The sequence below is a fragment of the Hyaena hyaena genome, unplaced genomic scaffold (assembly GCF_003009895.1).
Source record: "Hyaena hyaena isolate Hyena2069 unplaced genomic scaffold, ASM300989v1 scaffold_58, whole genome shotgun sequence".
Taxonomy (NCBI): domain Eukaryota; kingdom Metazoa; phylum Chordata; class Mammalia; order Carnivora; family Hyaenidae; genus Hyaena; species Hyaena hyaena.
Window position 1 is genome coordinate 3,241,531 of NW_024080689.1, and position 23,901 is coordinate 3,265,431.

Genomic DNA, 23,901 nt, shown 5'->3' on the forward strand with positions numbered 1-23,901 from the left:
TTCCGGGGCTTCAGCTGTGGTGGGGCAGGTGTCTGCTGCTGTTCACCGCGCCTTGCGCTTGTGGGAACACCCCTCCCGTTTGGAAAACGAAAAATCGGTGCTTTACTTCCCCGCGTGCCCGTCTGAGGAGGGGCGCGTGGTGGGGTCTCTTAGGGGAGGGGGGGCCGCTGACAGCGCTCTGCCCCCCAAGGACCTGGAGGAGCAGCTGGATGAGGAGGAGGGGGCCCGCCAGAAACTGCAGCTGGAGAAGGTGACGGCGGAGGCGAAGATCAAGAAGATGGAGGAGGAAACCCTGCTTCTCGAGGACCAAAACTCCAAACTTATCAAAGTAAGAGACCACTTCTGAGTTGGTTTCGGGGGCGCCCGGCTGGCCCAGCAGGAAGAGCCTGAGACTCTTGATCTCAGCATCACGAGGTCAAGCCCCATGTTGGGCGTGGAGTCTCCCTAAAAAGTGGGTTTTAGAAAATAGGAAGTCTGTACATTGACAGACTCACCGAGAGGGACTTCCATCAGGAAATCTCGAGAATTCAGGTGCATTTACTTCTCCATCCCAGGCTTGACTTCTACAGATTTCTAAAGATAGAAACTGTTCAACGTTTTAAGTCATGGGACCGAATAGCCTTCTAACACTTCAGATGTTTCACACGCACATTCCGTGTGCATCTGTTCCCCCTCAGTGACCAGGTCCCGTCCTTGTACGCACGGCTTCGCTCCACACCGGCTGTGGGACTCTGGAGCGGGGGCTGGGCCTGCTTGCGGGGGGGGGGGGGTGCCTACGCGAGTGAACCTCCCATCCCTCGGGAGCAGTTGGAGCTGCTGGGGGACGCGGTGCCGCAGGCCCGTTTCCTGAGCGACACCAGACCCCGCACGTGGTTTTGGGTGCGTCCGCTGAAGCGGCGACTCTCTCTGCTCAGGAAAAGAAACTCCTGGAGGATCGCATCGCAGAGTGCTCCTCTCAGCTGGCTGAGGAGGAGGAAAAGGCCAAAAACTTGACCAAAATCAGGAATAAGCAAGAAGTGATGATCTCGGATTTAGAAGGTCAGTGTTTGGGGTCAGAAACGTAGGACTGGGCCCATGAGCGTTGAAATTTTACTTAAATCAGAACACGCAGTAACGGAAAATGGGCATGTCGTTTACTAATCAGTATGGGTTTATTTAAATTAGGCATATTTTGAGTTATTTGCTGCCTCATCTCCAGGTATTTGTGGTGGGGTGATGCTAACCTAACCTTTCATTTTGTGAAGTTATATCCCAGCGGGGCTCAAAGTTTGAGTCGTAGAGGCCAGTGGACTGTGTGTTTAATCTGACAGCTGCATGAGGGCACGTGGGGTTCCTGTCACAAAGGGACCGATCGCTACTGCCACGGGAAGTGTTGGGGACCGAGAAGCCACTGAGGGGAGCCGTGTGGTGCTGAGGCGGCTAAAGCTGAGTTGGGAAATCCCAGACGTTTACAGAGGGGACCCTGGCTTTCTGCTCCGGAAACCGGGTCGGAGGATGGAAGCCGTGAGAGGCGTCTACATGTGTGCAATGTTGTCCGCTCGACCCTGTGTCCGCGTTAGAGCAACGCGAGGCTCTCGACGCCCGGCCGTCACGTGTCCCTGCAGCGCCTGTGGGGCCCTGACCCCTCGGCCCCAGCGCGCTGCTTTCATGGCAGGGAGAAGACGCCATGGCTTTTTCAAAACCTGTTTCGGGTTTTGTTGTCTTGCTGTTGCTTAGCCCAGACGGGAGAGCATGCCGGCGGGAGACACTTTCATAAACCGTTTTTGCCGGTGTGTGGCTCTTGCGCTCGGGGAGGGCACAGGGCACACGTGCCTGCTGGTTCTCAGCCGCCTGATCGGCCCCCGGTGCCCAGTCCCCTCCTGCCCACTCTGTCCTCTGCCTCAGCGCTCGGGACTCCCGGTGAAGGGGGACGGGGCTCGGGGCACAGTGCTCTCGCCTCTGCTGAGCCCTACTGCAAACCTGGACCCGGCGACGGCTGGGGGCTCCCTTCCCATGAAGTGACACCCTTGGAATCCACCCAGCGTCTTCCTTAAAATCCCATCAGCCCACTGCCTGCTCTCGCCTGGGCTTGAGCTCCAGCGGCTTCCGGACGGGGAGCTGCAGGCACGGCGGCGTCACGGCTGTGGCCGCTCTTCAGTGAAGACGCGTGTCTTCAGCTTCTGTCCGTTTATCTGTTAAATTCATTCACGCGGCCTGTCACTCGTCACTTAACGAGCGCCTTGGCCTTGCCTTTCAGAACGCTTAAAGAAGGAAGAAAAGACCCGTCAGGAGCTGGAAAAGGCCAAGAGAAAACTCGATGGAGAGACGACCGACCTGCAGGATCAGATCGCAGAGCTGCAGGCCCAGATCGACGAGCTCAAGGCCCAGCTGGCCAAGAAGGAGGAGGAGCTGCAGGGCGCGCTGGCCAGGTCCGCCCCCCGCACGCCGCCCTGTGGCCGTGACTGCGGGCCGTGCGCCCTGCAGAGCGGCCGGGCCTGGGCGCAGACGGCGAGCCCGGGACAGGGACACATTGTCTCCATGCGGGTGTGGCGGGAGAGCCCGAAGGGGCCTGGGGCCCACCGGCTGTGTCAGGGCACCAACCTGCGCTCACACCTAACGGTCACTAGTCACCAAGTCCCTGGAGACCCCCCCCGGGAGAGGTCCCGTTAGCACCCCAAACGTCTGCTCTCTGTGCGCTAGAGGACAATGCCGCCGCGTGTGTTAGAAGCAAGCAGCAGAGGGGACACCTCTTTCCAGAAGTGACTCCCCACCAGGGGTGCCCAGCTGGCTCAGTCAGTTGAGCATCACACTTCTGATCATGCTCTCAGGGTTCGTGAGTCCGAGCCCCGCATCAGGCTCTGTGCTGACAGCGTGGAGCCTGCTTGGGGTTCTCTCTCTCTTCCCCTCCTCTCTCGTCCTCACTCTCAAAATAAATAAACATTAAAAAAAGAAGAAAAATGAACGCCCCTCACTCATGGCATGATTTGCTCTTAATCCCGAAACCATTTTAGAATGGAAATCACACGTGCTAAATATATTTACACCTAACGTTTCTTTCTAAAGAAGAGCGGTTCGGTTTACGTGGTCCGAGAGCTTAAAGTTTAATTTACAATTTATCATAAGTGAGTAAATCTCGTAACCGTATTTTCTCCTGCCCCCTGGCACGGTTGGTCTCACTCTGGCCAGACGCTCTGCTTTTTCTCTTAGAGGCAAAGGCTGGAGTTCGGGTTCCCGTCCCTCACCCCGATGTCCCAGCTCCTCCAGCCAGAAAACGTGCCGACCCCGAGCTAACTAGGCACAGCGGGTGGGCGGGCAGTGGGTCTCCTGCCGAGTCCCAGGACAGTCCTCGGATCTGCCGCTTCGCCGTAGGCCGGCCTGAGCGGCGTCCTCATTGTGACGTTTGACTCGAGCAAATTTTTTCATATTCTGATCATTAAAATGAGCTTGTCTGTCCATTTAATGGAGGCTGCAGCGCTCTGGACAGGGGCCGGTTCTGGAGCTGCTGGTCCTGGCTCCGGGGCCTCCAGGTCACCGCCCCCGTGCCGCCTCCCCCTGCCCCAGCCCCGGGCGGAGGGACGTGTGGCTGGGGTCTGGGGGAGGGGGGCCACCGGACAGTGGGCGCTGGCTGAGCACTTCTCGTGCCGCGTTGTGACAGGGGCGACGACGAGACGCTGCACAAGAACAACGCGCTCAAGGCGGTACGCGAGCTGCAAGCCCAGATCGCCGAGCTTCAGGAGGACTTCGAGTCCGAGAAGGCTTCGCGGAACAAGGCAGAGAAGCAGAAGCGGGACCTGAGTGAGGAGCTGGAGGCTCTGAAGACGGAGCTGGAGGACACGCTGGACACCACGGCGGCGCAGCAGGAGCTTCGGTGAGCCGCGGGCGGGCGCGCGCACACACATCCACAAACGCACGCGCTGCTCCAGGGCGCCATCGCTCTGAGGTGGCAGCTAAGGCAAGGCCTGGAACGAAACCGGAGAGCGGAAGGGGAGTTGCCTGTGAAGACGGGTGTGGTCAGGGAGGGAGGGAAGGACCCGCGTGCGCTCACCCAGGGGGCGTGGACCTGGACAGAGGGACGTCCCCGGGTCTGCAGAGAAGGCCGCTCTGAGGGTGAGGTGACTGTCAGATAGTGGGGGTCGGGGGGCGCTCAGGACGGAGGAGGGGAGGGGTGCTTCACCACGTGTCTGGGCTGTGCCCAGAACATAGACGACGCAGCAGGGACAACGGTCATGTCCCCAGAGGTGGGGGGCTCGGGCCTCCCACCCCTCTTGTCAGCCGTGAGTCCTGGCCGCCCCTGCAGGATGTCTGTGTTAAACCTCCAGAAACGGGAGCCCGGGCGGCTCCATCAGTTAAACGTCCAATTCCGGCTCAGCTCGTGATGTCAGAGTCCTGAGTTCAGCCCTCGCATCAGGCTCTGTGCTGTCCTAACAGCCCAAGCCTGGAGCCGCTTCAGGTTCAGTGTCTCCCCCTCTCTGCCTCTCCCCCTCTCTCGCTCGCTCGCTCTCTCAAAAGTAAACATTAAAATTTTTTTTTTTAATCTGGAAACCAGTGACCTAGACCTGTTGAAACCTCAGTCCTCAGCTGATCTTTTGACTACAATAGAAAAAAAAGCCTCCAATCATTTCTTCCATTCAGTTCTTTTTTTTTTTTTTTTTAATGTTTTATTTATTTCTAGGAGAGAGAGAAAGAGAGAGACAGCGTGAGCAGGGGAGGGTCAGAGAGAGAGGGAGTCACAGACTGAAACAGGCTCCAGGCTCTGAGCTGGCAGTCAGCACAGAGCCCGACGTGGGGCTCAAACCCACGAACCGCGAGATCATGACCTAAGCGAAAGTCAGACGCTTAACCGACTAAGCCACCCAGGCGCCCCTCTTCCATTCAGTTCTTGCAAAATAAATCCGTTCGCGTGCATACTTACTAAAACCACGGACAGGCTCTGATGTAGCGCTCACGGGTGCTGTCCTGTGACAACTGATTGCCCGCAGCTCTGGGGGGTCAGCTGCTCTGGCCAAGGACCCCCGCTGCCTCCCCCAGCCCCCACCCCCACCCCCCACCGTGTGGAGTCCCTCCAGGTGACTGAAGATAACCAGACTTGGCACAGAATCTCTGTAGGACTTCCCGTGAAAGACAAAGGCAGTTGGGTGGCTGAGCCTGGAGGGAGGACCATGAAGGACTCCTGGTTTCCTGTAGGAAATCGGAACACAGCCGTTCCCCCAGAGGACCGCGCCTGCTGGCGGGAGCAGTGCTGTTGCCGGGTGCCAGCTGATGGCACGGGTCCTTCACGGGGCCTTCACGGGGCCCAGCACCTGGGTGCGGTGTCCGGCCTGGCTGCGCTGGCCCTTACGTCTGGCGTCGTCCCTGCTCTATCAAGTCCTCCCCTCGAGGAGACTCAGGGACGGGGCCGCACAGGCCAAGCCGGGTGAGGCCGCAGAGAAGCTTCTGTCCCTTCAGCCCGGCTGCCCGCGAGCACTGGTCAGGGAGGAGGATGTGCCCAGAGCGAGCCAGCCTACGGTGCTCCCCCACCCGCCTCGGGCTCCACCTTCCTTGGCTGTGGACGGCCCAGCACTGTCAAGAGACCACAGGGAGGAACTGTGTCTGACCGTGTGTCAGCTGAGAGGGCGGGGGAGCCACGCTCGCTCTGGAGGGACCCCCGTGTCACAGCAGCGGACGCGTAGCTTTCCGGCACCTAACGAGTCAGCACAGGGATTGGTGGGATGTCTTTTCGTGACAGTGACAATACCCCAAACGTACTGGGGGCTGTTCTAGGCCAGGGCCTGTGCCCGGTGCTCCCACGGGCGACCCTCACGACAGCCCCATGAGACCAGGGTTCGGTCGTGAGGCTCGTGCTGGGGGTGCAGAAGCCGAGGTTGAGACTTCACGTGCCGGGTCCTGGGGTCGGCAGACATAATGGCCATGTCTGCACCGTGTGCCTGGTCGTGCTCCAAGTCGGTCCGCCGGCTGACTCTGAGCTGCTCTCCCTACGCTGTGTCTGTCCAGCACCAAACGGGAACAGGAGGTGGCGGAGCTGAAGAAGGCTCTAGAGGAGGAGGCCCGGAACCACGAGGCTCAGATCCAGGACGTGCGACAGAGACACGCCTCGGCGCTGGAGGAGCTCTCGGAGCAGCTGGAGCAGGCCAAGAGGGTGAGGGGCCGGCGCGCATGGCCCCTGTCCTGCAGTCAGCGGGGCCGCCGGTCCGTCCCGTCGGTGCTGACCGAGCCCGGCCTCCATGCGGCCAGCAGCTCACAGGGCGCTATGTACCCCGAGCGACCACAGGCCCTGGATGGGTTTGTTGCTCTTCAGGAACCGGGTGGATCCAGTTGCCATCTCAAATCCCGTTCCCCCCGGGGCCGCCCCCACCCGTGCCCCTCTCCTGACGGCCAGGCTCAAAACCCTCGAGCACCCTGCGGCCAGTCACCTGCTGCCAGCCCGTCCCCAGGCCCCGCGGGTATTTCACATGTCCCTTGCACTCCCCTCCCTCCTCCTCCCCTGCGTCTGGCGGGTCTCAAGCCACCACACACGGTGTCCCCGCCCCCAGTCTCACCCAGGCTTCTATCCTGAGAACACAGCATCTCGTCCCCCCTCTGACTCCTGGGGAGACGAGCCTCCTTCCCTGTCTCGTCACCCCTCCTTCGTGCCTTCTGTCCTCCGAGGGTCCACGCGGGCGCTCACGGGATTAACATTGACCGGACGTGCACATCCGTGTGTGTCCGTCACTGTGCTCAGCACTCCGCGTGCGTTGCCTTGAACCATCACCACGACCTCGTGCGGTAGATCTAGGCTGTCGTTCCATTCAGAGGATGCGAAAACTGAGGCCCGGCAGGGGCAGGAAAGTAATCAAGGGCCCCACAGCCAGTAAGTGGAAAGGCAGAGTGAAGCCGGGCACTCGGGCTCCGGAGCCCCCGTGACCCCAGCCACACCACCTCGAAAGCCCATCCCCCGGCCCGTGTCCCCCACGAGGTGGTCCCTGCAGTGACCCAGGGTCACCCCTGCACGGACACCCCGTGTAGTCTTCCCCCGGCAACGGGTTTCCGCCCTTTGTTCTCAACAGAACGTGTTTTCTAGACAGGATAACAGGAATGGACAGTTGCACTACAGGACGCCCCCTGTGTCGCCCCCACACCGACCAGGATAAATTCCACGGTGCCCTGAGCCCCCACACGTCTGGCTCTCCTACCCTGGGCAGGGAGTGCAGGGTGCCCCCTCCATAGAAACCTTCACGCCCGGGGAAGGAGGTTTTCATTCGCTCCCTCGGATGCTGAGTGCAGCCGGGTACCAAGCACAATCCTGCTGATACAAAAAGCAGCGCCTTGTATGGAGTGTTCTAAAAATACTAGCGAATTTCTCTCCCCTCCCCTCCTAGTTCAAGGCGAATCTGGAGAAGAACAAGCAGGGTCTGGAGACAGACAACAAGGAGCTGGCGTGTGAGGTCAAGGTGCTGCAGCAGGTCAAGGCCGAGTCTGAGCACAAGAGGAAGAAGCTGGACGCGCAGGTGCAGGAGCTCCACGCCAAGGTCTCGGAAGGAGACAGGCTCCGGGCGGAGCTGGCCGAGAAAGCAAACAAGTTACAGGTGAGCCCGGGGAGGCGACGCGGGGCGCGCCCTCGGGGACCGCTGCCGTCCACGTGCGCAGGGCGGATCTCAAGAACGGACGGCGTGACTTAACCTTGATTGTGAATCCCACAGCGAAGAGCGGGTGTAGTGTTTGGCTGTGAACACAAACTTCAGCTGCTCCATGAGGCCAGTCGGGGAGACCACGGGGCGGTGGGCGCAGAAATGGTGCCTCACGTTGGTGCCAGTTTGTGAAAACTGGATTCTTGTGTACACTGCTGGTCCAGGTATAAATTGACACAACCTTTTCAGAGGACAGGTCAGCAGCTTGGGTGTCACAGGCCTTAAAATATGAATACCCTGGGACACCTGGCCGGCTCGGTGGGTGGAACACGCGACTCTTGAGGTCAGGGTTATGAGTTCGAGCCCCGCGTTGGGTGTAGAGATTACTTAAAAGTAAAATCTTAGGAGCACCTGGCTGGCTCAGTCAGTTGAGCTTCTGGCTCTTGGTTTTGACTCAGGTCATCATCTCACGGTTTGTGAGTCTGAGCCCCTCTTTAGGTTCTACGCTGATGATGCAGAGCCTGCTCGGAATTCTCTCTCTCCTTCTCTCTCTGCCCCTCCCCCACTTGTCCTCTCCCTCCCCTACACACACACTTTCAAATATTTTTTTAAAAATTAAAACTTAAAAAAGACAACGTGTATATATGTATATAGGAAGAGACGTGTATACGGGTTACCCTACAATCCAGTAAACTGACGTAACATGTAACCCAGGGAAGTAAGGACCACCTCCCAGACTCTCCTGGTAAGAAGGCTCGTTGCAGAAATAGGGATGAAAGAATGTAATTGGAATAACGTCGTATCCAGGTGTGGACTTCTGGGCGTCCAGTAAAAACCAGACGGTGGATGAATACGTGTGGGTGAGAAGAGATGCGCATCCCGTGTGGCGGTGCTGGGACAGCTCGCAGAACGAGCTGCCAGGCGGCCCCCGGGACTGCGCGTGGGCCTGCTCACGGCCGTGTTTATTACAGCGAAAGGACACAGAGCAAATCAGTAAAGGGAGAAGGTGGGAGGCCCTGAGGAGACTGCGTGCGAGCTCCCAGCAGGGGCAGCGAGCTGGGCCGGCCTGTGGGCCATCCTGTCCACCTGGGAGGCCGGCAGAGCCTGGGGCCCCAGCCGTTTGACTGGGGGCTGGTCCCGGCGGCCCCACTGCCTGACTCCCGGAAGGAAAGCAGGCGTTGGCTCATAAAGCATGGTGTTTACACAAACCACTCGGGCACAAGGGCCCGTTCTATTTTAGGGAATGGTAGGAGCTCTCCCCAAATCCAGCCCTTTCTAAGGGGAGCAGCTCCGGCCTCCGTTAACACTTGCCTGTCCAGAGAGGTGTTCTTTAGAGAGAGGCTGTTAAGCACCGTTAAGCAGTGTTAGTATTGTCCTCATATGTTATCGTCTGTCTGGGTGACGGGGGGGTGGGGGGGGACGAGCAACCCTCCTGGGTGCCTGTGGACGTTCTCTTCCTCGGTCTTCACACTGCCCCCTGGGTGCGCCTGGGAGATGAGGACCTTGAAGCTACAGTAAGGAGCTGGTGGTCCTCTGGCCACCCCATGCAGCTTATGGAGCCTGAGCTGAAGGCTGGAGGCTCTGCTGAGGCGGGAGCCCTGCGTCACCACACTGTCCCAAGGCCGTCGACGTGCAGGCTCGCCGGAGGATGTTGCTAAAACGAGTAAAAACAGGAATGTCCCTGGCTTGCGTTCCGTGTCCAGAAACTCCCTTTGCACACCTTCCCTTTGCCAGTACGACCAAGGGTCAAACCAGCGTGAAGGGTCCCCTCTGTCCCTGCCCTCCCCCCCTTCCTGCTGCCCTTGCGAACAACCACAGAAGGTTAAAGTCTTCTACCGCAGGGATTGGGGGGGCCATATTTTAGAGCCTTCATGGAGGAGGGAAAGGGGACAGTGTTTACGACGTTGTTCATGAAATCCGGCCGTAAGACAGAGCTAATAGTCATGATAAATCTATACCACCAGATTTTTAAGCTTAAAAAGAACTTTAGATGGAGTACGAGAACTTCTACTCCTTTAAATCTCCGTAATGAAGTTTTCAAGTTCTAGAAGAATAAGAAATTTACTTGCACCCCCAAAACACAGTTAACGCATCATAGTGTGAAAAAGGATCAAATCATAGCACCCGCTGATCTGGGAGCCTCTTCACGTAGAGCAGCACAGAGAGGATTTAGGGTAATCTCTGCCTCTAAGGACGGTAAGCCGGAGTGCAGAGAATCACGCTCGGTGCGCGGGCTCGTTCAGGTCCTCCCTGGCCTTCCAGCAGGGACTCTGAAGTCGTCTGCGGCGGCGGGCGCGGGGCCTGCTTCTGTGGGCACCGTTGGGAGGCAGCGCCTCTACATGATGGAAGTCCTGCTTGAGTTTTGGGGGGTTCAGGATCCCCCGCCCAAACATCGCGCTGTTTGTGTGCATCTAAGTGTGGCGAGGCCAGACCTTTCTGTCTGTTTCCTGTCCCATTGCATTGAATCTTGTGTTGCTTCCTCCCTGCAGAATGAGTTGGATAATGTCTCCACGCTTCTGGAAGAAGCCGAGAAGAAGGGTATTAAATTTGCTAAGGATGCAGCCAGTCTTGAGTCTCAGCTCCAGGACACACAGGTATTCTGGGGGGTGAGGGCCCTTGGTCGTGGCTCTGCCAGTTCCGTGATCCACAAGTCCATGAAACAGGCCAGCCCCACATTTGCTTTCTTATCATCTGATTTTACACTCAGTTTTTATTTGGAACCATCTTGCATTGTGACGGGCCCTGGTGCTCGGAAAGTCTGTGAGGCTTGGTTACCCGGACGCAGAGGCCTGGGCTCCTGTGTCTGGCAGGCATGCGGGCACCGGTGGGCACCGCCTGGAATATGGCTCGCCGAGCGGTGCAGCTGTGCGCACAAGTACTGCCGGCCGTCTTACGTAAGAGTGTTTTGCTGTGGCTGCAGTTCTGTTACACAGACCTAACAGTCCCTTTCACAGAAGGGTAGGTCGATGCTTGCTTATTGAAACACGCTCGGGAGGTCTTCACATCAGACAGAAGTGAGGGTGATGACTTGGATGTGAAAAGATCGTAGCACTTTTCATTAAATTTGCTATCTTTGTATGAATGTTGATTTGCTAGGTGCTGGGGACACGGGTAAAAATCTCTTGGGTTTACACTGTGACAGGGCACATCCAGTCACTGAGACCGCAGGAGACCAGGGGCCGGGGTCACAGGAAAGACAGGTTTGCATTTTAGAAGAATTAGTCTGGCAGGAAGTGTAAGGGACAGACCGCCATGGAGCTGCCCAGTGCCGGAGGTGATCACAGTGGGAAATGACAGGGGGCCAGAGGAGTGGAGAGGAAGCTTTCCCAGAAGTGTGGAGATTCGGGGGAGGGCGTGTCTCGGGCCACTCAGCTCCCCGGCCTGGGCGCCTGGGATGTACTGCACCACAATTCCTCAAGGACAAGTTCAAAGCAGCATTTCTGGGGCACCTGGGTGGCTCAGTTATAACGTTAAGCGTCCGATGCTTGATTTGGGCTCAGGTTGTGATCTTGCCGTTCATGGGTTTGAGCCTTGCGTCAGAGCCTGCTTGGACTTCTCTCTGCCTCTGCCCCCCCTCCCCCCCCACTCACTCTCACTCGCTCTCAGAACAAACACTTAAAATTTTTAAAAAGCAATATTTCTGTTAAGAGCGTTTATAAAATTATCAGGTGTGTTTTTAAGTCATTTCCGCTTCCTAAGCTCACCAGGCACTCCTCGCACACCGAGGCCCTCTGTGCTGTGTGACGTGACTGTTTTGAGCAGTCTTTCTGTTCGGTAGCCAGTGTAACTCTGGCCCCACCTCTCGTGAAACCAACAGGAGCTTCTCCAGGAGGAGACGCGTCAGAAGCTGCACCTGAGCGGCCGCGTCCGGCAGCTGGAGGAGGAGAAGAACGGCCTCCAGGAGCAGCAGGAGGAGGAGGAGGAGGCCCGCAGGAGCCTGGAGAAGCAAGTGCTGGCCCTGCAGGCCCAGGTGCGCGTGCGCGCGGGCCCGGGCGTGTGTGCCTGTCCCCCTTTAGGACGGCGCTCAGGCTGCACTAGGCCAGACCCCGAGTGTGTCTTCTCTGACCCAGCCAGACGCGGGTACTCCGCCGGCGAGGGTGTGGGAGACGCCCCAGGACAGGGTCCGCTCTGCAGGGGCCCCAGCTAGACGTGATCCGCTAACACGCTGTTACGGCCCGAGCCTCGTGTTCACGGTCACGTCACGTCCACGTCCACGTCCTCGTCTTTCCTCCAGCTACGGAAGACGAGCTTTCTCTCCGTTCCCCGCCTGCACAAGCCAGTGGGGTTGTTTAACGCGGGTGTCTCTCTCTCTCTCTCTCTCTCTCTCTCTCTCTCTCTCTCAAACCAGCTGACAGACACCAAGAAGAAAGTGGACGATGACCTGGGAACGATTGAGAGTTTGGAAGAAGCCAGAAAGAAGCTCCTGAAGGACATGGAGGCGCTGGGCCAGCGCCTGGAGGAGAAGGCCTTGGCCTACGACAAGCTGGAGAAGACCAAGAACCGCCTGCAGCAGGAGCTGGACGACCTCACGGTGGACCTGGACCAGCAGCGCCAGGTGGCCTCCAGCCTGGAGAAGAAGCAGAAGAAGTTCGACCAGGTGGGTCCCCGGCATCCCCGGCTCCCGGCTCCCGGGCCAGTGGCACACGCCGCCACCTCCCGGCGGACGCTTTGGTTGTCCGGGTTTAAAATAATCTTCGTATGTGTACGTGTTTCTAGAAAATCGGAAAAGGGAGAAAAGCAGAAGGGAATAGCCCCCTGTGAGCCCCGGTAGGGGGCTGAGCAGGAAGTCAGACGCACGGCGAACGAGACACGTGTCTGCCGCCTGTGCGTTGTCCCTAACGTGTCCCCACACCGTTCCGTGCAGCTGCTGGAGGAGGAGAAGAACGTATCTGCCCGCTACGCGGAGGAGCGAGACCGCGCCGAGGCGGAGGCCAGGGAGAAGGAGACCAAAGCGCTGTCCCTGGCGCGGGCACTCGAGGAGGCCCTGGAGGCCAAGGAGGAGTACGAGCGGCAGAACAAGCAGCTCCGGGCGGACATGGAGGACCTGATGAGCTCCAAGGACGACGTGGGGAAGAACGTGAGTACCAGGGACCCCGTGGGGAGCGGCCGCCCCAGCAGCGCAGGGGCCGGGGGGTGTCCTGGCCTGCCCAGTGGGGGAGAAGCCGGCAGAGTCCCTGCGGCCTGTGTGCTCGGTGCTCGGTGCCAAAGCCGCGGATTCTCGTAGCGGCCCTGACCGACGGTGACACCTGCTCGGGCCCCCTCAGGTGCTTTGAGGACCTGTTCACAGTCTGGAAGTTTCTGTGATGCTGCCCTTTACTGCATACATGCTCTGTGAGAGCCGAGGTGATGTGTATTTGTCCCTCACGCCTCAGGTGCCTGGGGGGCGGGGGGAGCAAGAGCCTGGGCCTGGGCCAGAGACGGTCCCTTCTCCCCAAGATGAGCCACTTAACCTCCTGACCCCACAGTCTCGTCTGCCTGGTCTCAGGAAGCTGCTGCGTATGTGCTTTGAAAGGCATCCAGCCTCATTTCCGTGTGATTTGGGCTCTCCAGCCACCTCGTAAAGGAGGGAGGAGTCTCCTCCCTTCTCGTTGGGGCCCCTGCAGCCAGGGGCCCGTGGGGTCAGCCCCGTGCACAAGAGGCCACCGAGACTGGAAACGGCCGTGATTACGTAATAACACGTAGACCACTCCATAGTAGCTTTCCTTTTTGTTTTAATTCGGTAACCTCTACACCCAACGTGGGGCTCGAACTCAAGACCCCACGACTGAGCCAGCCAGGCGCCCAGTTTTCTTGATCCCGTTAGTTTTCACTAGAATAACGGACAGTCACACGTGTGTTCCACAGACCTCGCTTCTGTGCCTGCGGAGCAGCGGGGGCTGCAGGGCCTCCCCGCCAGTTCCTGCCCCCGGGAGAGGTGGCGTGGCCGCCTGACGGGTGTCCGGGGGATGGGTCACACAGGACCCAGGGGGGACGCACTTGGCACTGAGAACTAGGAGGTTTGTGGTGAGGGTCTCCGGCCACAGGAGGCTCAGGCCGCGTCTCCCACGTCCCCTGCTCCACAGGCCTAACACACCTGAATAGTTACATCGGGTGAGGTTTCCCACGCGAGACAGGATCTCCCGTAGCACCTTAAACACACACACACGTGCACGCACACACACCCCACCCCGACAGCCCGGCCACAGACAGGCTCCTTGGATACTTTGCTTTATTTATCATCCTTAGGCTTTAAAAAATTTTTTTAATGTTTTGTTTATTTCTGAGAGAGAGAGACAGCGTGAGCAGGGGAGGGGCAGAGAGAGAGGGAGACACAGAATGTGAAGCAGGCCCCAGGCCCTGAGCTGGCGGCACAGAGCCCGACGCGGGGCCCGATCTCATGAACCATGAGATCATGACCGGAGCCAAAGTCGGACACTTAACTGAGCCCCCAGGCGCCCCGCTCTCGGGCTTTTAAAGCTCGCCACTTGAGGGGGGGTCCAGAGGAAGCCGTGCTCCGGGGGTAGAGCACGTGTGGGCAAAGCTCCGCGCCGCCGTCTGGACGGCGGAGGCCGCAGCAGGACAGGGAGGGGCGTGACCGGAGGGACCAGAGCGGCCTTCGTGCCGCGTGGGGGCCCGGAGCCGACGAGGACACAAACCGCTGTCCCCGTCCGTGCCTCCACCAGGGCTCAGCCCTTTCCCGCTGCTTCCCGCGCTCCAGGTGCACGAACTGGAAAAGTCCAAACGGGCGCTGGAGCAGCAGGCGGAGGAGATGAGGACGCAGCTGGAGGAGCTGGAGGACGAGCTGCAGGCCACGGAGGACGCCAAGCTCCGCCTGGAGGTCAACATGCAGGCCATGAGGGCCCAGTTCGAGCGGGACCTGGGGGCCAGAGACGAGCAGAGCGAGGAGAAGAAGCGGCTGCTGGTGAAACAGGTGCGGGGGGGGCGCGGGGCCGGGCGCTGTTCCTTCGCGTGGGCTCGCGTCCGCTGGAACCAAATCCGTGCCTGTGCTCGCCTGGTGAGTTTACTGCCTGAAAGCTCACAGGATTATTTCTGGCTTCCTGTATCTCCGGCAGCAGCACTGCTGTTGACAAGCAGGAGACGTAGCGGTGACTGAACAGGCCCCGCGCACTGACTGGTGCAGATGCTGTGGGCCCAACACGTGTGGGCAAAGGGACGAGCCCGGAGCCCCGCGCAGGGGGCCCCGCGCAGGGGGGCCCGCGTTTCTGAAGGTCCCTCGCACCACGTGCCCCAGTGAGAAAAGCAAAACCAGATGCTTGCATTTTTTTGGTTTTAAAAAGTTGCTGGGCACTTAGGATTTTGTGTACTTTTCCAAACATACGTCAGGCTTCTAATTTTAAACGTTGAGTTTAAAGTCGAATTGTGGATATTTCGAGCGTCCGTCAGGTCTTGGATGTGGTCTTCCCTGGTTACGCTCACTGCACCAGCGTTTAGTACACTGGGGCTTCCCGCCCGGTGACTGACCACCTCCCACTGAGTGACCTAAAACAGCACGCACTTCGCTCCCGGTTCCTATGGCTCAGGAACTCTGAACCGACACGGCCGGGTGTGTCGTCCGAAGGCCGAGCCTGGGCTTGGGGACCCACAGCCAAGCCGCCTCCGCTCACGAACTGGCCCGAGACCTGGGCAGCCGGGCAGGGAAACCGCCCCAAGAACACGGCCCCCGCCTTCCCGCTGCCACGCCTCCTCGGCCGGGGCTGCAGACGGAGGGCCGCGCCCTCTGCGCCCTCGTGTGCCGGGGAGAGCGGCAGACGGGGCTTCCCGCTGAAAGACCTTGTGGAATGAACCTCAGCTCCCGGGCTTTTCCGTTAATAATGACGGCCGCTCCGGAGCAGAGCGCGCCTACGGCGACAGGCTGCCAGTCCCCGTGCGGGGCCGCCGGGGTGCGGCCACACGTAACGCCGGTGCCGCCCGTTAGGTGCGGGAGCTGGAGGCGGAGCTGGAGGACGAGCGGAAGCAGCGGGCGCTGGCGGTCGCGTCCAAGAAGAAACTGGAAATAGACCTGAAGGACCTGGAAGTGCAGATGGAGGCTGCGAACAAAGCCAGGGATGAGGTGCTCAAGCAGCTTCGCAAGCTTCAGGTGCGCAGCTGGCGGGCTTGCGAGGGGCGGGGGAGGGTGTGCTTGCGGGCCCCAGAGATGGCACGGGTGGTCTCACGCCTCCAGGCCGTGCACGGCCCCTCAGCAAGCCTGGGACAGATCTGCGCGGTCAGCAGGTGGTGCGTGTCCAGGGGGGGGGGGGGGGGATGGGGACGTGCTCTCAGGGCTCCAAGCAGCCCCTGGAGCGGCTGAGCTAAGCGCGGAGCCACCCAACAGGAAGGTGGCGTCGCCTCCCTCCTGCCGCCGTGAGCTCTCCTCTGTCCGGTCTGACTAGGCACCTCGGCCACTTGGGTGACGTGCCAGTTTTCACTGTCGCAGTAACCAGGCAGTTTCCAGAACAACTCCCACTATTGCGGGATGTGACGGGCCCTTTCTCGTCATGGGCCCTGTTTTGGGGGACTCGTCCATTATGACAGAGGCTTGAGACAACGTCCATTTCTCTGACCGAGGTGATTCTGCACCTTAATGTCTTCTGGGGGTGCCAGATGGCTCGGGCAGGACGTCCGCAGTTCATGGGATCGAGTCCCGCGTCGAGGCTCCACACTGACAACAGGGAATCTGCTTGGGATTCTGTCTCCCTCTCTTTGCCCTCTTTGCTTGTGTGCATTTCTTCTCTCTCAAAATAAACTTAAAAGGAATGTGTTCTAACAAAATCTAAAGACGAGAAGAAACAGTTGTGAGCAAAGATGGCAGTTGGAGCGGTATTTGTACCCGCAGCAAAGGGAAACCACCTGAACCTGAGTGGACTGGGGGAGGGGGGACAAGGGTGCAGGGAGGGGGGACAGGGGTGCAGGGAGGGCCGTGAGTCGTAAGACAGAGCACAGGCGGCCTCATTCACAGCTGCCCACGCGGGAAGGTGTTTGCATGCGGACATGTGGAGTCACAGACAACGTTTAACGGACAACTCAGCTCTGGGGGAGAAGTTGAGAGCGTCAGGGGCGCTGAGTACGGAGCTCTTGCTCTCCCGAACTGACGGCCATGGGTCCTGAGCACACTGCGGGGACCGTCTGCTAGTGTGACTCCGGTCATGACCCGCTCCAGGGAGTTTCAGGCCGTACATCACACAGCGTCCCTGTGCGTCGTCAGGGTAGCGTGCAGCCTCACCGCCGCGCACTTGTGGGCACTGAAGCGCCTCTGCAGGAAGCGCTGCACCCGTCGGCAGCCGCTGCGCGTGGTCTGCTGTGTCCGGCGCGAAGCGACCGTTGGTCTACTTGCCGTGTCCCTGGCTGTGCCTGTGCAGGACATTCCGTGAGTGTCCCTGGCTGTGCCTGTGCGGGGCATTTCGTTAAAACGGAGCCGGGAAATCTGTGGCTTCTGTGACTGGTTGCTTCCCCGTAGCGCATTTTCAAGGCTCATCCGAGGAGTGGCATCGATTAGGACTTCGTCCCTTTTACTACTGAGTAACGTTCCTGTACAGACAGACCGCGTGCCATTAACCCACCAGCTGTTGAACGTCTGGGTTGACTTTTCGGATACTCTCAATACTGCCGCAGACGTTCATGTAGACGCGTGCTGCTACCTTCTCTTGGGCGGATGCGCATCAAGGAGGGAATTGCTTGGCCATGCGGTCGTTCTAACTTCCTGTCCAGCCTCTCCACGGTGACGGCTCCACTTTGCACTACCTGCCAGCTATGTGTGGGGCTTCCAGCTTCACAGCGTCCTCACCAGTACCTGCTGCTCCTCTTTCCGAGGCAGCTCAGTGGGCAGGAAGTGGCGTTTCAATGCGGGTTTGACATGGCATTTCCCTAATGACCACGATGAACATCTTTTCATGTGCTTATTGGCCATTTCATTATCTTATTTGGGAAAAATCTCTTTTAATCCTTTGCTCATCTTCTTGAGTTGTCTGTACTGAGTTCTGTAACATTTATGTATGTATTCTAGATGCTTCTTGTGAGATCTATGATTTCCAGATATTTCTTTCTGTTCTCTGGACTGGTCTGTTCACTCAGTGGTGGTGTGTACAGTACACATTTCTTATTTCTTGTGCTTTTGTTATCTGGTCTGTGAAACCACAGTCTACCCCAAGATCATAAAGACTTATTCCTGCACTTTCTCCTAAGGGTTTTTATACTTTCAGATTTTTTTTTTTTAACCCAGTGAGTTAGTTTCTGTTGTATGGTTTTGCTTTTTTTTAAGTTTATTATTTTTGTGAGCGGAGGAGGGGGCAGAGGGAAAGAGAGAGAATCCCAAGCAGGCTCCTCACTCAGTGCGGAGCCCCACGTGGGGCTCAACCCCACAAACTGTGAGATCATGACCTGAGCCAAAATCAAGAGTCAGAGGCTTAACCGACTGAGCCCCCTAGGCGCCCCAGAAGACTATTCCTTCCCCCACTGAATTATCTCGGCTCTTGGCACTCCTGTCAGAAATCCACTGGCCGTATATTTACGTTTATTTCCAGACTCCGTTCTCATCCTTGATCTATGTATCTTTCTTTACACCAGTGTCACAAGTCTTGATTGTTGTGGCTTTGTAAGTTTTCAGATTGGAAAGTGTAACGTCTCTCACTCTGTTCTTTATCAAGATCGTTTAGCTATTATGGGCTTCGTACAATTCCTTCAGATTTTAGGGTCAACCTGTCGATTTCTGCAAGTGGCAGGTGGGGAACCAGCTCGAATTTTGATAATTTGGTGACTGGGTAGATCTGGAGAGGACTTAACATCCTAACAGTATTGTCTTCTTGTGCATGAACATGACTGTCTTTCCATTTATTTGGCATTTCTTTTTTCAATGATGATCTTACTTGATAGTTTTGGTGTAGAAGTCATATACTTTTGCTAACTTTATAGCTAAGTACTTGTTTTGAGAGAGAGACCGTGCGCACATTTGAGCAAGGGGCAGGGGCGAGGGGAAGAGGGAGAGAAGCAGGACTCAGCCAGGCCTCAAGCTCACCCGATGCAGGACTTGAACTCACAGACCATGAGATCGTGACCTGACCCGAAGTTAGATGCTTAAGCGACTGAACCACCCAGGCCGCCTGTAATTTTTTTTTTTTTTTTTTATGCTTCTAAGGATGATTGCTTTCCTGATTTTTGGAAATGTTTATAGTATATGGAAATAGTTGATTTTTGTACGTTGATCTTGTAACCTTGCTGAACTTGCTTATTCTAATGGTTTTGTGGTGGATTCCTTAACATGTTCAGTATCCAAGATCACATCATCAGCAAATCGAGCTAGGTTTTTTTGCTTCCTTTGTAACCTGGATGTCTTTGGTTTTTGTCTTGGCCTAACTGCTTTGACTAGAATCTCTGCTACAGGGGTCAACCGAAGTGGCAAAGTCAGACATCCATGCTTCGTGGCCTGTCGTAGGGGAAAAGCATCTCATTCAGCCTGTTAGCCTACTGGTGTTCATGGATGCCTTTCATCAGAGTTGAGGGAGTCTCCCTATTCATTTTATTGAGTGGAGTCTCCCTATTCATTTTCTTGAGTTGTTTTTATAATGAGAGGGGGTTAGGTTTTGTCAAGTGCTTCTTCATGTATGGAGATGATCCTACAGCTCTGTTCATTCGTTTTTGGTTTCAAATTAACCTTGCATCCCTGAGGTAAATCCCACTTGGATGCTGGGATATAATGGTATATAATTCTTTTGGATTTTACAGACTGATGGATTCAGTTTGCCACTGGGTTTTGCCGATTTTTGCACCTCTTTTCTTTCTTTCTTTTTTTTTTTTTTTTTTTACAAATAGTTTATTGTCAAGTTGGTTTCCATATAACACCCAGTGCTAATCCCCACAAGTGCTCTTCTCCATGCCCATCACCCCCCTTCCCCCCACACCCATGAGTCCTCAATTTGTTCTCAGCATTGAAGAGTCTCTCATGGTTTGCCTCTCTCCCTTTCCCCCACCATTTCCCCCCTTCTTCTCCCCTGTGGTCCTCCGTTAAGTTCCTCCTAATCCTCCTATATGCGATTTTTGCACCTATTTTCATAAAGGATATTGTTCTTTGCGCTTTCTTGTGATACTTCTGTCACCGTCGTATATTTTTTGAGAGCGCGCGCGCGCATACACACATAAGTGGGGGAAGGGCAAAGGGAGACCGAATCCCAAGCAGGCTTCACGCTCTGCGAGGAGCCCGGCTGGGGTCCGATCCCATCACCCTAGGATTGTGACCTGAGCCGAAATCAAGAGTCGGACGCTTAGCCGACTGAGCCACCCGGGCGCCCGCCATATCCTTTCACATTTATGGTGACTGTACGTGGACTTTTATAATCTGGAAACAATACATGTCTAAAAACTAAGAGTGAAAAGTCCTCTAAAACCTTTATCCTACTTGATCTTAGGCCCAGATGAAGGATTACCAACGTGAATTGGAAGAAGCTCGTGCATCCCGGGATGAGATTTTTGCTCAGTCCAAAGAGAGCGAGAAGAAACTGAAGAGTCTAGAAGCAGAAATCCTTCAATTGCAGGAGGTTGGTTTACTTCTTGATCCATTTGTTCATAAAATGTTTGCCCTTGGAATTTCTCCAAGATCAAAGAAATGTTGGGATCTTTGGAGCCGGTGTGATCTCACTGTTTCCATCCGTGAAGGCACCGGGGTCAGTTCCCGCTGCTGCCCCTGTGTTCCCCTACCTGCCTCACGGCCAAGGGCTCAGTAGTCACTTTTCAAATAACTTTCCAGGCCTTGCTTGCTCCACGTGTTCTAGGTTTTTTTTTTCCTATTTATTTTTGAGTGAGAGAGAGAGACAGCATGAGTGGGGGGAGGGGCAGAGGCAGAGTAAGACACAATCTGAAACAGGCTCCAGGCTCTGAGCTGTCAGCACAGAGCCCGACGCGGGGCTCGAACCCACAAACGATGAGATCATGACCTGAGCCGTCTGAGCCCCCCAGGCACCCCACTGCTCCAGGTGTTCTAAAAGGCAGCGGTGTTGATTGGGTGTCAGGAAGCCTCAGGATCACTGAGCCCGATGTGTTCTGATGGTTCCCGGGTTCCCACCGCAGCACGATTCCTGTGATGCTTAGAAAGGAGGACGCAGGTTTCATGCATCCCTGAGCGATGCATCTTGTGGTCAGTTCTTCTGTTTATCTGTTCTGGAAATTCTTCTGAAGAGGGACCGACAGGGTCCCGTGTGCCGTGGGGTTCCATCTGCGGTAGACACACATGACCGCGTAGGTTTGCTTTGCAGCTTTGTGGAGCTGGGGCCACATACAGAGAACTGCACACTCGTGGCCCGTCCACACGCGTCTGTGTGCGTGCTGATCAAAACGTACTGCAGTCTGGGAAGGAGAAGAGCGACTGAAGTGGAAATGTTACTGGTTAATCCGAAAACACTCCCAGTACAAACACCTAGAAATGGGGCGGCTTTGTAACCAAAGACCGCCAAAGTGGAGCAGAGCGTGCAGGGAAGGAAGGGTGTCAGGAACGGGGTGGGGGGAGCAGTAAAAGCCGAGTGAGTGAGCGGGTGCTCAGCGAACCCCAGGTCCCGTGAGGCAGCTTTTGCTTTAGATCCTTGTTTTCTATTTCATTGGGTTTTGCTCTGGGCTTTATTTCCTTTGGATTTTTCCTTTTTTCTGCTCTCTTGAGCCACACGTTAATTTTACGTTTTATCTGTTTCTGGAACTACAGCATATTTCCCTCGAAGACCTGTCTTCATGGTGTCCTAAAATATTTGCTCGTGTTGCCATTTATTTCCAAATTTTTCCCATTTCAACGATGGTTTCTTTATACCATGAACAACTTAAAGATGTGGATTTTCTTTTTTAATTGATTTCTATTTTCTTGCACTGTGGCTGGAGAATCACTGAGAGCAGAGCGGTTACAGAGGCTAGAACGTGGTCAGTCTTGAAAACGCTCCACGGGAGCCTAAAAGATCACGTGCTCCTCCGTGAAGCAGACGCTCCAGGCCTGTGGGGCTCATCGAGGGGCAAAGGGGGCCACACGCGGGAGCGGGCCTCCCGGAGGCCCCCAGCCTGCGACCTCCGTACCCAAGTGCGTCCCCAGCCTTTTCACAAAGTGCTTATTTCAGACCTGAGACAAGGGAGACGCAAGCCCTGCCCTTCTCTCCATTTCTTTTTCCTTCCCTCTGGCTCCTCCTCTTTCTCCCAAGGGTCCCCCGGCCAGGGTTGGGACGGGGGGGAGTGGGAAGGGCCCCTTACTGGGCCCCAGAGGCCAGGTGGTAGAGCTGATGCCCACACAGTGCCTGTTGAGAGGCCCTTGGCTCGGGCCCGGCCCAGGGCTCAGGACAGTGTGTGCCGGCGCCGGGCCTTCCGCCTGCGCCCCGAGCACCAGTGCAGGAGGGGAACGTGCACGCCGGGCACAGGGCACACTCCTTCTGCGGCCCCTGCTCCACGGACATCGGTACAGCTGTGCTTTGGCCAAACGTGGCATTTTTAGGAAGGGCCAGCTGGTGGGAAGAGTGAGGACCCCATCTCTGCTGTCGCCCAGCCCTGGGACTTTGCAGGTCCCCTCCCCCGTAAGCTAAGGACGGGGTTTCGGTCTTACCCACGTGGGGTAAGAAACGCGCCCTGGCCGCTCGTGCGGCAAACCCTCTTCCATGAAAACTTGTGGAAAAGCTGCAGCAGGTAGCTCTTCCTCCGGAGGACCGGCCCTGCCCGGTTCAGAGAGCCGCCTCCCACCTCCTTCGAGAAACGCACGCGATCCCCACGGGAGTTGTGTCCGTCTTTCCTGGGACCCTGGCGTTCACCGGCCCGTCGCGTGACCTTCACGCTGTACTACGTATCGTGTGACCGCCCCTTCGAGACCATGAGCTCCATACGTCATTCTGGGCTCGTCCGAGGTCTGAGCTAAGTTGAGGATTAGGACACCGCTTGCTAAGGGGGGGGCGGCCCACGGCTGTCCCTTCCGGAGGCAGCGGCAGCAAGGCCGTCTCGTGGGCCAGGAATCCCCTCTGGGGACAGCGCTGTCAGGATGTTGACAGCCGCACCTCAGCTGGCTGACGTGCGCCCAGCTGGTGGTCAGCGGGGTCGCAGCCTAGTTTCTGGACCCCCCCTTCCCCCCACTGTGCTTGTCCCTAGGAACTGGCCTCCTCCGAGCGAGCGCGCCGCCACGCCGAGCAAGAGAGAGACGAGCTGGCCGATGAGATCGCCAACAGCGCCTCCGGCAAGTGAGTCTCCCGGCAGCGCCCACACCCCACGCCCCCGGGGCAGGCCCGTCCCGCCGGGGAGGCCTGGGCGGCTGCTCGGAGTCCAAACAGATGAGCACACGCTGCTGAGCCTCCGACCTGCCCCGGCGCTGGCTGTGCCCCCAGACACACACACGACACCCCCCCCACGCCCCGCAGGCGGAGGACAGACAGACAGATGGACGGACACTCAGAGCCAGGGCCCCACGTCCGCACCCCGCGCCGCAGGCGGGGCAGTTCCTCACTTCCGGAGTCGTTAGGCTTGGGGAGCAGCTGCCTACGACTTCCCTTTCTCTGAATGCATTTCTCAGGAAGTCCTCAGTTTTTCCAAATAAGATGCTTTCTCCGTGTACTGACCGTCCTGAGGGTTCATCGTGGTCCCCTTGTAGCAGAGTCCGGGGTAGGGAGTGCAGGGCTCATTCTGGAGGCAGAGCCCGGCTGCCGTGTGCAAAGGACAGACAGACGGGCAGCAGGGGCGCGGCGAGAAGGGCCTGGGCGGCACGTTCGGCAGTGTCCTCACCAGCGGGTGTGGATGGGTGCGGGGGAAGGAGGAAAGTCCAGAAGGCTGCTGGCTCCAGGGGGCCCCCGGCGGCGGGGAGGAGAGTGAGCTCCCCCGGTCCTGACCCCTGACACCCCACCCCCCCAGGTCGGCGCTGCTGGACGAGAAGCGGCGGCTGGAGGCGCGGATCGCGCAGCTGGAGGAGGAGCTGGAAGAGGAGCAGAGCAACACGGAGCTGCTCAACGACCGCTTCCGCAAGACCACGCTGCAGGTGGCCCGCGGCCCGGTCCCCGGGAAGGGCAGCGTGGCCCCCGTGGCACTGGCGACTCACCCGGCTTCCCCCCCCCCCCCCCCCCCACCAGGTGGACACGCTGAACGCGGAGCTGGCGGCCGAGCGCAGCGCCGCCCAGAAGAGTGACAACGCGCGCCAGCAGCTGGAGCGGCAGAACAAGGAGCTCAAGGCAAAGCTGCAGGAGCTGGAGGGCACCGTCAAGTCCAAGTTCAAGGCCACCATCTCTGCCCTGGAAGCCAAGATTGGGCAGCTGGAGGAGCAGCTGGAGCAGGAAGCCAAGTAAGGGGGGGAGGGGGGTCCCTCGGCAAGGCCCGCAGCTCCCCGCGGCTCCCCTGCAGCCCAAACCGCCATGCC

The 23,901-nt window shown here is 57.7% G+C and overlaps 1 protein-coding gene across 2 annotated transcripts in view; it reads left to right on the forward strand.

Moving 5' to 3' along the window:
• The window catches only part of MYH10 (myosin heavy chain 10), a 126,723-nt gene that overhangs the window by 99,165 nt on the left and 3,657 nt on the right, over positions 1-23,901 (forward strand). For both annotated transcript variants that reach the window (XM_039231495.1, XM_039231494.1), the window contains 16 exons: positions 191-328; positions 915-1,038; positions 2,237-2,408; positions 3,635-3,847; positions 5,971-6,115; positions 7,335-7,541; positions 10,073-10,177; positions 11,401-11,553; positions 11,932-12,180; positions 12,448-12,660; positions 14,281-14,493; positions 15,499-15,660; positions 19,958-20,086; positions 22,650-22,738; positions 23,403-23,526; positions 23,618-23,826. In XM_039231495.1, the coding sequence (XP_039087426.1) occupies positions 191-328; positions 915-1,038; positions 2,237-2,408; positions 3,635-3,847; positions 5,971-6,115; positions 7,335-7,541; positions 10,073-10,177; positions 11,401-11,553; positions 11,932-12,180; positions 12,448-12,660; positions 14,281-14,493; positions 15,499-15,660; positions 19,958-20,086; positions 22,650-22,738; positions 23,403-23,526; positions 23,618-23,826 (2,645 nt within the window). The remainder of the gene's footprint in view (positions 1-190; positions 329-914; positions 1,039-2,236; positions 2,409-3,634; positions 3,848-5,970; positions 6,116-7,334; positions 7,542-10,072; positions 10,178-11,400; positions 11,554-11,931; positions 12,181-12,447; positions 12,661-14,280; positions 14,494-15,498; positions 15,661-19,957; positions 20,087-22,649; positions 22,739-23,402; positions 23,527-23,617; positions 23,827-23,901) is intronic.